The sequence below is a fragment of the Colletes gigas genome, unplaced genomic scaffold (genome assembly GCF_013123115.1).
Source record: "Colletes gigas isolate AHSC1104 unplaced genomic scaffold, ASM1312311v1 Colletes_gigas_Sc00035, whole genome shotgun sequence".
Taxonomy (NCBI): Eukaryota; Metazoa; Arthropoda; class Insecta; order Hymenoptera; family Colletidae; genus Colletes; species Colletes gigas.
Window position 1 is genome coordinate 1,786,664 of NW_025106664.1, and position 13,130 is coordinate 1,799,793.

Sequence of the window (13,130 nt, forward strand, 5' to 3'; positions counted from 1 at the left end):
ATTGAACTAGGAACGATTATGAACGATGATGAGAGATCAATGCTTACCAGGTAGCGATTAATCAGCAAGGCTGAAATGAAAAACGTCGCCATTCGCTTCGTAAAACGACTAAAATAAAGAACGAAGAGGCTCGTGATTCTGTTGACAGTCACACTTCTGCGTCAACAGCACATATTTTATTTTTCACCGATCTGATCGATACAATCGTACAATTTTCTTCGATCGATGGGATTACGGTTTTCTTGTTTTTTATTCTTCTCGATTACACGATGACGATTCATTTCTTCTTCGGGGTTCTGCCCGAGTTCACATGAATAAGTAACGCTTACATTGCACTTCATTACAGATTCAGTAATATATATATATATATATTTATATATAATATAATATATATAATAGGTATTTTTTTTAAATATATATATTGCTGTATGTACAGAGGGGCAGGTTGCCTAGTAGGTTTATAACGCCAAGCGACGACTCAAGCAATCGGATGGACGCCATGCTTTTCGTGATAATTGACGCCAAAGATCGGTGCTCTCTTGCTAATGTACCTCAAATCTTTTTATTCCTTCGATTTCAAACTATCGTTCGGGAGTGGTGAGCGATCAAAAAAATTGTTTCCATCAAATTTCTGTCTCGTCCAATATTGATTTCAGCTTTGCTTGTATTCTCGATTAACGTTATCGTGAAGGAAAGACAACGAATCGTTGGTTCAAACCGTCGAGATCATTTTTCCTTTCCACCGGTTTGCAAATAAAAATATTTTGCGAAATTAAAAAGTTCGTCGATAGCGTGGCCTGCGAGGAATTAAACGAGCCACCATTTTCTGGTCGAATTAATTGCAGAAAGGTCGCAGTAAAAATAATTCCGAATTTATTGTAAAGAATCATGACATTTATAAACGTTTGCAAAGTATGCATTGGTATTAACAGTGCTTCGACGAAACAAAGTATTTTAAACGCGAATCAGGTCGTCTAACTTCACTGTTCTGCTTTTTTCCCCCCAAGGTTTAATTAACGAACTCTTACCAACGCGACGACTCTAAACGTTCTCTAGTCAATGAAACGTTAGAAGGCGGAACAGGAACAATTGAATTTCAGCTTTTCCCAATGAATTTCACCAATCCAAGATTGTTGCGAAAATGGGGCATCGAGGTACACGGATCTCAATGCAAAATGGTTGACTTGTCTCGCATATTGGAATTTCGCTTTTCTCGGCATCGACTGACCAGCAACTTTCTAGTTATTGTCACGCATACATCGAAGCCAGAAATCAATACACTTTAATTAAAATTATAATGGTAGAGTATCGAGATTTAATCAAGTATTTATTCAATTAACTCCTCGATAACTTCGATATTCCTCAGCATGTTCTCCAGAGTCTTATTCAACTCTTTTTAACGACTGTTCCACATTATTCACCGCATAAATTTCGTTATTACGTCTCGTTAAATATATTCAGTAATCGATACAACGTTCTTCTTCGTTATTTTTCCAATGAATTAGCTAGTTCGATGTTTACACCATTTTCTCGTCATTTTCCTACTCAAGTATTCTCGATTATTTTTCCTACGTGGCTAAGACTTTACGAACGTATGGAAAATATTTCCATTACGTTTCCCCTAAAATTTTCCTAATTGCAGTCTCAAAGATTCCTCGGTCACCGGAACTTATAAAACTCCAAACTAAAAATTCCCTTTCCTCGCTCTCGTCGACGATCGAATCGCTACGAGAAAAGCAAAAGTCTTTCGATCGAAAGGGGGACGCGTCCAACATCCTCGATTTTCCTGAAATTTCCCCGATTCAACGTCCACGCCGACGTACTTCAGCCGTCGCAACAATTCTATTAACATCGTCACAGGTGCCCGAGCCTTTCGAGGATCTGAATTAGTGTTGTGCATCGGGACGACGTCGTCGAGATTTCAGATTCGAACGAGAACGAATCCCGAAAATGAAAATAAAAGATCGTCGCCGAAGAAACGGTTCTTTGTGTTCGTCGAGGCCGATGAAAAAACGATGAAATATTCAAATCGCTGAAAAGTCCTGGAACAATGTCAAAACACTGTCCCCCCGAAATACCTCAAACGGATCCTGTCTTCGAGTTTCGGTTCGTGAACGGGTCAAAACGAAAATAAAATAAAACAAACATTGTTTCGAACCTATTACGAAGTTTCATTAAATACAACACAGATATATATTTCTTTCTTTGTTGCCAGAGCTGCAATTGAACGCATAACATTTATTTGTCACATGAATTGCACGCTTGAACAGGTCCACGGCCCAATGGCGCCGCGTCCACGCTCAAGAAAACGTACGTCGACGAGACTCGTGAAGTTTCGTTTAATTCGTGGCTACACGTATCCTAAATTTGTGTCGTTAAACGTTCGTCGACCCCAAAAATTTTTCCAAGCGTGCACGCGGCTCGACGCGGTCCTCGAACAAATGTTTTTTCTTTTTAAAATCGATATTTCCCTCCCATGGATCGTCGAATATTCTCCGCTACGAATCCAGGTGCGCTTCAGATCGTCAACGACAATCGTTATCGTGGCGGCTGTGTTCTTTTGAGACCGATTACAACGACAAATCCAGGAAAAGACGAGGAGGAAAACGAAAAACGACGCCTACGATAACAGTACGTTCTTGGAATTATTTCGAAAGAACACAGCCGATCGTTTACGCAATCTCACAAGAACATCGTTCCTTTCGCCACTGCAAAACAATTTTTCTCGGAACTTGCTATCGACACGGTAACAAATGAAACATCAACGATGCGTTCTCCGTCCATTTCGCTCGTAGAAAAATCGTTCTCCCATTGATTATCATTTTCTCATTATTGTCCGTCTGTCTCCAGGTTCGTTAACAAAATCGTTCGAGAAACTAATTAGTACCGTCGATGAAACTATAATGCTGATAGTGGCGAAAGGCGAAGCTCGACGCGTGTTTCAAATTTTTCGCGTCGCGAGAACCCATTTCCGTTCGAGCCTTCGTCGATTTCTCGTCCCGTTTCTCGAATTTTCACCGTCGAACCCGCAAAAATGAACGACGTCCGCTCGCAATCGGTCTCGGATCAGCTCGGTGACACCTCCGCGTAATCAGGCTACAACCGTCATACATATTTATACATGTATACAGGGTGAGTGGCCCAATTTAAGCCATCCTGATTGTTCTCGCCGTCAGTGGACCGACTTCGAAGCCCATCGACCTGGACGATTTGGTACAGAGACTCGTGCAAGATTATATAGTACACATTTTTTTGTTATTCTTCGGCAGCATAGCGGAGAGTGAGCGAATTTTCAGCATTTCCAAAGAGTATGGACCTTGCTATCGTGATATGATACACAATGGAATTAATCTAAGTACGTTGCTCGAGTACTCGATCGCTAAAGTCGTTTAAAAAAGAACCTTCAATCGAACAGTCCACTAAAGAATTCCCGAAGAGAACCTGGAAAAACTTAGAAACGTGGGATAGAAACTATACAGTGAACGTCGCCATGGAATTCAAGCTCTGTCTCACGATCGTTCGAATTTAATTTCCGTTTGCTCTTGGCGTGTCGTACGGTCGTCCAGAATTGTTTCCAGACTCGGCTGGGACCGAACGGTCACGACACCAAGGAACCTCGGATCGCTCCGTCAAGGCGAGAACAATTAGTTGAATTTCACGGCTCACCCTATGTATATATACGTATTTATGTGCACATATATAAATATATCGATCGAGAAAGGAGGAAAGAAAAAGATCGGAACGAAGAACGGTCGGAAACAAGGGTAAAGGAACGACGAACAGGGTGAACTAGAGCCAGCTTTATCACTCGACCTTCCTCCTTCTGTCTTTCCCTCTACCTCGCTCTCTCTTTCCCACGCACACAGGTACACACGAGCGTACACGCACACAAACACACAAGATAGACACGCGTTCACGCACACATGTACAGACATACACGCGTTTCTCTTCTAATATTTCTTCTTCGGTGTCCTTCTTCTTCCTTAACCCCCTTGTATAGCGTTTAGGTGGCCATCCATGTTCTTAGCAATTACAGTTGGCGTTCGCTGGATTGGTCGGCTGATCGGTCAGTCGTTGACCCTTCGCCTGGCCCACGCCACCGACGATCAGGGTTGGATCGTTGTCCAGGGACTCGCTCATCTTGTCGCATATGATGTCCACCAGCTGCTCGAACACCGTCTACGAGGACAGAGGAACTCGTGTTAACGAGACGCCCCTTTCGTTACGAATCAACAAGAATTTTGTCGATACCTTGCAACGGTTTAAAATTAACGCGTAAACGAGTTTTCTTTTGCTACGTCTTCGTGGCGCAAGATTAACTTTACGATAAGCTTCGTCCAAATCTGTGCGAAGAAACTAGGTTTGCATTACTGAATAAATAAATAAATTATATATTTCACCAATATACGTATATATTTATACTTTCCATGGAAAATAAACCACGTTGCTGTAATTTTTATACGAATCTTCCACCTAATTTTCACGTAATTCGCGATTACTGTGAGCACAGAAGAGTCACTCGATTAAATTTTTGGTGAACAACGGTGACAGTCCACAGTCTTGCGGCAGACTGACTGCAAACAGAAAAATTGATCGGCTGGATGTGGATGTGCCAATGCCAATATGTTCGACGGGTTGTGTAAGAGTGATTAACGGTCGTAGACAACCGGCAATGGAGGCCGCATGATCGAAGGTAATGATACAGTACACACACCTTGCAGATGGGAATAAGCATTGAAACGTGACACGATAACCTTTCCGCCATCGTTCGCTAATGATGATAAAACGCGATCGATGCACTGCGCGGATAATGGGCTTGGTAAACAGTCGAAGAAATTGACTTCAAGCGGGGAAAAGTGTCGAGAAACTTGCATAAAATGCGGTCGGTTTGAAAATTCCCTTGGATCATTATCTCTGTTTCGAGGGACGTTAATGTACATTTGTTTATGAATTTCTCGATATTGAAATGATTTTAACGTCGATGATGTTCGATAGCACATAATAAAAGTGCTCCCCAGGCTGAAATCGAACCTCAAATTTATTCGAATCATCCTGTGTTATGGCGCTTGATTCAGTCTGCACGTTTTCGACCTCCAAGATTAAAATTAGATTACGAATTCATTCGATTATTGGCGTTTTCTTGGATCTATATCACGAGATATTATAATAGGAATTCCCAGATTCGTTCAGGTCGAAGTCGAATCTCGGATTTACCTTAATGTTCAAGTTCTCTTTGGCAGATGTCTCGAAGAACTGCACGCCCAGTTGGTCCGCCAATTCCTTGCCTTTCTCGGCGCTGATCACCCTACCGTCCTCCATGTCGCACTTGTTGCCAACCAGTATTACTTGAGCGTTGCCGGACGAGTAAGTGTTGATCTGCGTGATCCAGTCTTGTACCGAATTGAACGACTCCTCGTTTGTGATGTCGTACATTAAAATGAAACCCATAGCGCCTCTGTAGTAGGCCGTCGTTATCGTTCTGTATCTTTCCTGGCCCGCAGTGTCCTGAAATAAAACAAAATAGTCATCCCTGTTCTCCTTCGTTCTCTTTCTAAATAAATCAAACTCCAAACAGTTATGAAATTGCGTATCGCGAACGGGGGAAAAAATTCGTGGAAGCCGATTAAAAAGATACGACCGACTGTCGTAAATAAAAAATACACGCGTGAGGTGTGATATATCTTCTTTCGAGTGATAAATGAAGCCACGTGTGGATAAACTTGTCAGAACGATCGTACGTTTCAGTTCTCTTAGTTTCTACCATATTGTTAAATAACGTAGAAAGTTCTCGATCTTTTCGATAAAATACACAAACGCAGTTACTTTTGGTGAAACTTTTCAAGACCACAATACGAATTTAAAATATAGACGATTAAATCTTCGAGCGTACAATTAACGATTTTTTACGTTTTCGAGCAATCTTTTCAGTGAATTTTGATTAACAATATTTTTCGAGTTGAGTTAGAACTTCAGAATTTTAAAAAGATATTTTTCCACGATTTAAGAGAAATGTGGCGTTTCTGTTTGATTGGCTCGCCTTGTACGCGAGGCTCTAAGCGCGTGGAAAGTTCGATTCGCTAGGAGACAAACGGTCCGTGTAAAAATTAATGAACTACGAAGATTGTCGATGTCGCGCTCGGAACAAACGGTATGGACGTGTACTGACCCAGATCTGTAGCTTCATCCTTTTGTCGTGTCTGAAGACCGTTTTCACCTTAAAGTCGATCCCCACGGTCGATACGAAGGCCGAGCTGAAGGAATCGTCCGCGTAGCGGAAGAGGAAGGACGTTTTGCCGACGGACGAGTTGCCGATAATCAACAACTTGAACATGTAGTCGTAGTTTTGGTCCGCGGCCTCCTTCTTTGGATCCTCGCCAGCTTTGGAGCCCGCCATCTGCAAAAAATCACGGTTCAAATATCCTCAAAGAGAATGCAGTACTTTCTGGAAGCGTCCCTTTCGTCAAACTGAATCGAAAATTGTTGGTCCTCTCTTCAAAGACTACTTTGATCGTTTCAACATTTTTGTGCCTCGAATAGCCCTAAATTCAGGCCAGGTCCCAAAGTTTTTTCAATTTTTGGAGCAGATAATCGTCACAATTAATAACTATTAAAACCTACGCTCACACCTTCAAGAGTAGCCTAGAAATGATTTTCTTGGGAATTCGAGGGATCAATATTTGCTACCGACTCCTTTTATACGTTTAGAAAGTTCTCGTATTGTAAACTCTGTATTGATTTCGAAATTCAATTATGCAAACGCCATGATGAGGACTCGAGGGGACGTTTGCGTTTGACCTAATATTTCGTGGAGATACGGAGACATTTACATTATTTGAGGGCAAATACGTTTTTCAAGAAGGTCGAGGGTCGAGTCGAGTAAATTTCTTTTGCCACGCATTGCTGCCCCGAGTTCGCGTCGAGCTCTTTAAACGACACTTCATCTTTCCACCCCTGGAAAGAGGGGTGGTCAACAACGCAAAAAAGTGTACTACTTTAATCGCAGAACTTCACGAGCAGAAACCTAATCGCGCGGTCGTGTTCTTTTACCTTTAAGGGTCGACATTGAAAACAATTATTTTTTTCATATCTTACGTTGTAAAGAAAGAATCAGTAGACGGTAATTCTGCTTTGGTTTTTATCTGATTATTTTCGAACCAGTTTCTTTTAAAAAGATAATATTCATGGTCTGTTGTACGTTGTGTGAAAGTGTGACAATGTTGTAGGCTCGCAGAACCAGAATCGAGAAAATCGATACACGTTTACGAAGAAGTCAAGGATAACGACTTTAAATAAAATAGAAAAAGCTCTTTCTTTCCCCAGTTTAAAATATTGTAGAACACTTGCAAAAAGCAACGAAAGTTTAATAGCTAGTATTACTCGTTAATTTCGTCGCTAATAAATAAGCAGGTTCAAATCGTTGGAAACACTTCTTTCAATCTTGATCTGGCACAACCTTGGATCGTATTGGCTATTGTATGGCACGAGGTAAAACTTTTTTTATCAATTTTTCTGTACACTTTTCAAATAAATTTCATACACTCTTGAAAGCAAATATATTATTTCTAATTCGATATTTTTGCTCTCAGATTATTGTATTTTATTTTATTCGATCCTCCAACCTGCCTCTCCTCGTGCTTTCCAAGTTTCCCATATGGTTGCTGTTAATAATTTACCACCTTTCAATGTTACTTTGTAACTAATGTTACTCAAACACGATTGTCTACATAATCTCTACTTTTCTATCTTGACACAATCCTCGTTCCCCATAAAGTAACTGTTGATAATTTACTACCTTCGAATATTACTTTCATCGCATTTTCACTTCCAATGCACCGTTTCCAGTTCAATCGTAATCACAACTAACTACATACTCTGCAATTCTTAATTCTTATTTACAATTTTTCAAACACTCGTTGCAATATCCCCAAATATATCATCATCGATCCTCGAAAATCTAATCGTTCCTCGACCACGATTATCTACCGTATTCGCCTCGATATTTTACCTCCAACTCTTCCACCCTCGTTTCCTTAACCTCCATCCACGCTAATCTCCTTCCAGGATCTACGCATCCTATCGATATCCAATATTTAAAACCTGCTTCCTCGCCACGAAAACCACCGCGAGGCGAACGCGATCCCCGATCGACCAGCACTATCCGCGATCGTCGTGAAACGACAGGAACTGGCACTAGTGTACACGTGTCGTTACCGGAAACGAGCCCCGCGAAGTAATCTCGCCAATGGACAACATTCGCGCCATCCTCGTTCGCATTTCCAGCACGGAGTCCTTCACTGGCGGTCTGCTCGCGCTTCCAGACTGACTTCTCTTCCCCTTTTCCGACATCTCCAACGAAAATTTACGCCCCAACGGTCCCGTTTTGCTTTCGAGACGCCTCGAATTTCGTCCGCCCGCAACTTGACAGCGTTCGACGAACACTTGCGACTAATGTATGCGCCAAGATACATCGAGTCACGAGCTCTTTATTCGACGACCGTGTTCGTCGATCTTGACACCGTGGACACGTATCCTTCGTTCCAGTTCGCGTTTATTTCTTGTCAACGGTATCGCGGTTTCTTACGCGTGCACACGCCCACGCAGGAATGGCAAAAGAATGGTAACCGTCGAGGGCCGAGAAATATTATTTCGGAAAAAATATAAACGAATTTTTATCGAGTTTTCTTTTGCAATCCAGACGTTTCTGATAAATAATTAAATTGGTTCTGAAAAAGGGAAGAAGACTAAAACGCGACTTGGATTTCCATGTAGAGATGTTAAAACTATTTCTTCCACTGTAATTTAAAAAATAATATTAGCGTGTAGGAATGTTTGCAAGAGCTATGCTTTCGTTTGAAAATATGCTGGGAAAAAAATTGCTGACCAGGAAGTGCGTATCAGCAAACGTTTCATTCATTTAAATATCCTCAATGTAAATAAATTTACCGTTCCATCGCGCGCTTCATTCACCTCTTGGGTCTTTACTGTCAGTCGCGCGGACATAAACGCTTTTATGTCGGTTTTTACGAACCATCCATTCCTGGTTCGTCGTTTCCCCCTCTCCCTTTTGGCTCGAACGACATTGGGAATGAAATACATTAGTTCGTAGCCCGCAGAACTTCTGCCGTATCGGCGTCGTTAATCGTTCTTTGTTTCCTACGCGATAGGAGCTGTTCCGCGTCTGTGTCCGTGACTTTTTCCGGTCGCCAGGTGCGCTCGTATACATCGCAGACCCGCGCGTAAAAAAAACGTCGAACTTGTTTCGAGAAACGCTTAAAAATCGACGCGTCGCCATGGCGAATTTCGGAAGACGCGACCCGGCGATCGAAACGTCGGTTTGCGCTCGTAGCTATAACTAACTCGGATAATTGACACTGGCAGTCGCCACAGCAACCGATAATTGCAGGCTCCGATTGCTCCAGATTGGGATAATTGAAATTTGTAATCATGACGCGATCAAGTAATTTAAACTCGCAGCTGGAAACGAAACGGACGGTTGAAAGTTGCGAGAGCGATGGAATCGGATCCACGGAGGACTCTGATTGCATCTGTTTAGGATAATTGAAGATTATAACTGCAATCGTGACGGATAATTCAACGCTGCAACCTCGGAGAAAATAAAAATCTTGCGAGTCGGAGTCTGCAAGAATCATGCAAAATCGAATGTCGTGGAGATTTGGAGGGTACAACGGCTCGTTTCGAACTGTCTCAACCCTTAAATTTTCCCCCAAACTCGACTAACAAATAGTAATTCTATCGGTATCGTTTCCAGACGAATCGACTGTACATAACGTTGTCGAGTGCTCGTTAGCGTTGCTAGGAAAGCAAGATGACTGTCATTAACTTTGAAATAGTTGACGAAGAGCGTCAGAAAGTGAATAGCGAAGAATTCCGGAGCGTAGTTATGCCTGAAAATAAATTCCAGGTGAAAGGACTATAAATAAACGACGCTGAGGCACAGACACTGCGAACTTTTCAGACTGAGTGGGAGGTTCTTATCGATTTCATGCTCGAGTCGCGACGGCAACTCCAGAATTCCCTCAGATTTTCAAGTTCTATCGCTTCTGCCTCACCGATTCCCAGCCACGGTCGAACGAATTTTATTTCGAACGATTTGCGAAACTCCACGAATAAATTTTCGTTCGAAACAACGCGTACCCCCTCGATCGACGAGGGAACTTTGTTCGAAGCAACGTTCGCTTCCCGACTGCGAGGCAATTTTTGTCCTCGGTCGCGTCAGAGTTTACTCGAACGATGCTTTAATCCTCCGGTTGAATTTAGTCGCGGAAAACGATAACGCTATCTGTTACGCGAGAGTAGCGTATGCGCGCGGCATACAGGCGTTGGTGTATTTCTCTAAAAATTGTTCCTTGGGTTACTCGATCGTCTTCTGGCAAATTTTAAAACGAAGCAAAGGATACCAGGTTTCAAATTATTCAAGTTCCCATTAAAAAAAAACAAATGTTTGAAAACACGAATCCACCATCCGTGTCTTACAAAAGGAAGAAAATCACATTAAAACGCGGAATATTTTTTGAAACAGGCTGAAATGCCGGAAGATCGACAACCTGGCGGTCGATACCGAAAACCCGGGAAAAGATTTCGCGGGGAAAATGTGTCAGCCACCTACGCACCGCGCTCGTGTGGAGCCCGAGCCGAAGAAAGTGGGACAAGGTTCGCGATAATCATATCGCCGTCCATATGTTAACGTCGACGTGCAGCTCGTGCTGCACACAATTGCATCCTTAGCGCCGCGATAACGCGCCGAGCGACAATTTTTCGACGCCGAATGCACCGGCAAAAGAATTTCAGACGAGTGGCCGGAGCCCGTAAACGTAAAAGTGCCCCGAAGACTCGACGAGGGACTGACCTAATTCATAGAATGCACGTGGAGCTTCGGGGGGTGGCTAGGATCGGTCGCGTTATTGAGATTGGCGGGTTGGCAAGCATTTCTCTGTCGGTCACGATTGTTTCGTACCTGTTTCGCCCGTTGGCTAAACAGGAATTCCGCTATCCTGCGTATCCGAGGATACGTGAATCGGGGAACGGAGTTGGCCAAACTTTATTCGCGAATAACAAATCAAATTTCCAGACTCTTTCGTAAATTAATTTTTCCCTTCGTTTAATTCCATTTTAAAAAATTTAATTTCATTCGTTACGAAACTACTAAAGAAGAAGTGAAAATGTCTGAACAGGTGGAGGTGATCGAGGAAATGTGGAACGATGCTTGAACAGGCTGTTAGGGAGCATAATATATGGAGACGAGTGTAAGGACCCGTGAATGGTGTTGTTTGAAAGGACTCCTTGCCCTCTTCCCTGTTGTCGATACTCTACATTGACTGCATCCTCTTTGTGAAGAACCTCTCGATAAGTACGATTCTACCGAACGAACGCGACAATGGAATGCGTTTAAACAAGGTAGAATAGCGAGGGAAAGGCACTGCGGATCAAATCTCCACGTTCGACACCCGCAGTCAGCGAAATAACGAGCTGCTAGTTATGATTCTTAAGATTCCGTATCTTATTCCGGGGAATTTCTAAAGTTCTATTGCCTGTTACCGGAAATATAACAACACGGCAAAGGTCAGACCAACTTGGAAGGCCGATTAAATGGTTCACATTCTAATTAATATTGCACGAGTATAGTGGAGCAATTAGCGACCCTAGATTCGACCCAGACCTAATCCAAATATAACTCGTGCCGTTTCTCTCAAACAAGGGACCTCCTTCTGGGATTCCAGACTAACTACTAACGCGTTCGACCATTTCCCCTGCTTCGAATTCATAATTCCGACGTACCGAGTGGAAAATCAGCTAAAATGGCGGAAACAACATTGAGAAAACAGGAACCTCCACGCTTGTCGATTACGTTGCGCCACGGGGTAGTGGTGTCGACGGGGAGGGGGTAGCAACAGAGCAAATATTTTTGGAAGATCGATTCCCAACCCTGTCCACCCACGCCGCTCGTTACATAGTTTCGATTTCAGCGGCTGGCAGAATGAACGTAGACGAAAGATGGAGCCTCCGTATATGCACGTCGTGACGCTCGAATCTGGATCCTCGAAAACGCGTACGAATCGATACGGCGGATTCTTCGATATCGGCGTCGGGTCGATAAATTTCTAGCTACCCGGTCGCCTTGTCAGCGATGCGAGTAAATTCTTGAAGGGGGATTTCGTCGGTTCGACGTCACCGGTCCCTTTTACCCACAAAATCTTTGCTCTTTGACTCGGTTTACAGCTGACGCGATGCTCCGAGGACCCGAGACGAGAAGCGTGACACGAGGCCTCCACGAAGATAAAGACAGACACCACCGGGGAAAAGGGTTACACGTAACAAAGGGAAACATGTCACGAAGGCATATCGTCGCTAACGATCGGCCCTGGCTTCCCGCGAAGCGAGATTCAAAGCGGAGACGAGCCGTGGGGAATCCATAACCCCTGTTTCACCTGGCGGATCGAACGCGGCACGCATTTCGCAAGTACACCGACGAGGATGAATGAAAATAAAACGAATACCTGTACAAGCGACGTGTAACGCGCAAAGTGCGTGGGAAGTTGGCTCGACGGGCCACGGGTTTCCAGCGCGACGGAGAAGAAGCGAGGAAGAGCAGAGGGAAAGAGGGAGACAGAGCGAAATCAATAAGCAGTCTATCGACGGACTGGCTGGTCGGACAGAAATGTTCAGGGCTCGAAATCGCGATGCTCGGGCACCTGAAACCTCGCGGACGAGTCTGTCCATCCTATCCGACAAGTCGTCTCCGACAAGTACCTCCGAAAAGGGATGATCCTCTCACGGCTGATCGCTGAACGTGGATGCACCGCGCGCTGCACTCCGGAGCCTTTGCACCACCTCGGCTCGACAATGAATCTCCGGTGAAACGCGAGCCCAGAGATCCGACACAACGTTACGCACGCAGCACGGGGGTTGTTTCGCGATGATTTTAAAGAGACTGGACTGGCCTCGGTAAAGCCTCGCGCCACTGTAGCCCGCTATAGCTAAAATATCGACCATTTCGCGGACCCCCGCCCGTCCACGGGCCAATCCCGAGGAAGGCCGCGCCTGCGCCACAAGCAACCCGGCTGACATCAATATATCGCCAGGAGGAACTCGTTTCTACTGGAGGACACTTG

General features: G+C 43.8%; 1 protein-coding gene across 3 annotated transcripts; it reads right to left on the reverse strand.

Annotated features, from left to right (window-relative positions):
• Positions 1 to 403: 403 nt before the first annotated feature.
• LOC122402382 (ras-related protein Rab-3) lies at positions 404 to 12,907 on the reverse strand. Of its 3 annotated transcripts, none has more exons than XM_043405111.1 (4): positions 12,769 to 12,907; positions 6,167 to 6,394; positions 5,215 to 5,505; positions 404 to 4,179 (listed from the first exon to the last, which is right to left on the reverse strand). In XM_043405111.1, the coding sequence occupies exons 2-4, from the start codon at positions 6,392 to 6,394 to the stop codon at positions 4,024 to 4,026; spliced, it is 675 nt and encodes a 224-aa protein (XP_043261046.1). In that variant the 5' UTR covers positions 12,769 to 12,907; the 3' UTR covers positions 404 to 4,023. The 3 variants fall into 3 exon arrangements, with proteins under 3 accessions (XP_043261046.1, XP_043261044.1, XP_043261045.1); XM_043405109.1 differs by lacking the exon at positions 12,769 to 12,907 and adding an exon at positions 8,212 to 8,532; XM_043405110.1 differs by lacking the exon at positions 12,769 to 12,907 and adding an exon at positions 8,006 to 8,168.
• Between the last annotated feature and the right edge of the window lie 223 nt (positions 12,908 to 13,130).

Bases quoted from the DNA above. Each gene is read 5' to 3' on its own strand.
- LOC122402382 (XM_043405109.1), bottom strand. From the start codon at position 8,346: ATGTCGGAAAAGGGGAAGAGAAGTCAGTCTGGAAGCGCGAGCAGACCG. The intron at 6,395-8,211 runs GTAACGACACGT...GATTTTTTGCAG, and splicing joins CTTCGCGGGGCTCGTTTCCG to ATGGCGGGCTCCAAAGCTGG. The intron at 5,506-6,166 runs GTCAGTACACGT...GTTTTATTTCAG, and splicing joins GGATGAAGCTACAGATCTGG to GACACTGCGGGCCAGGAAAG.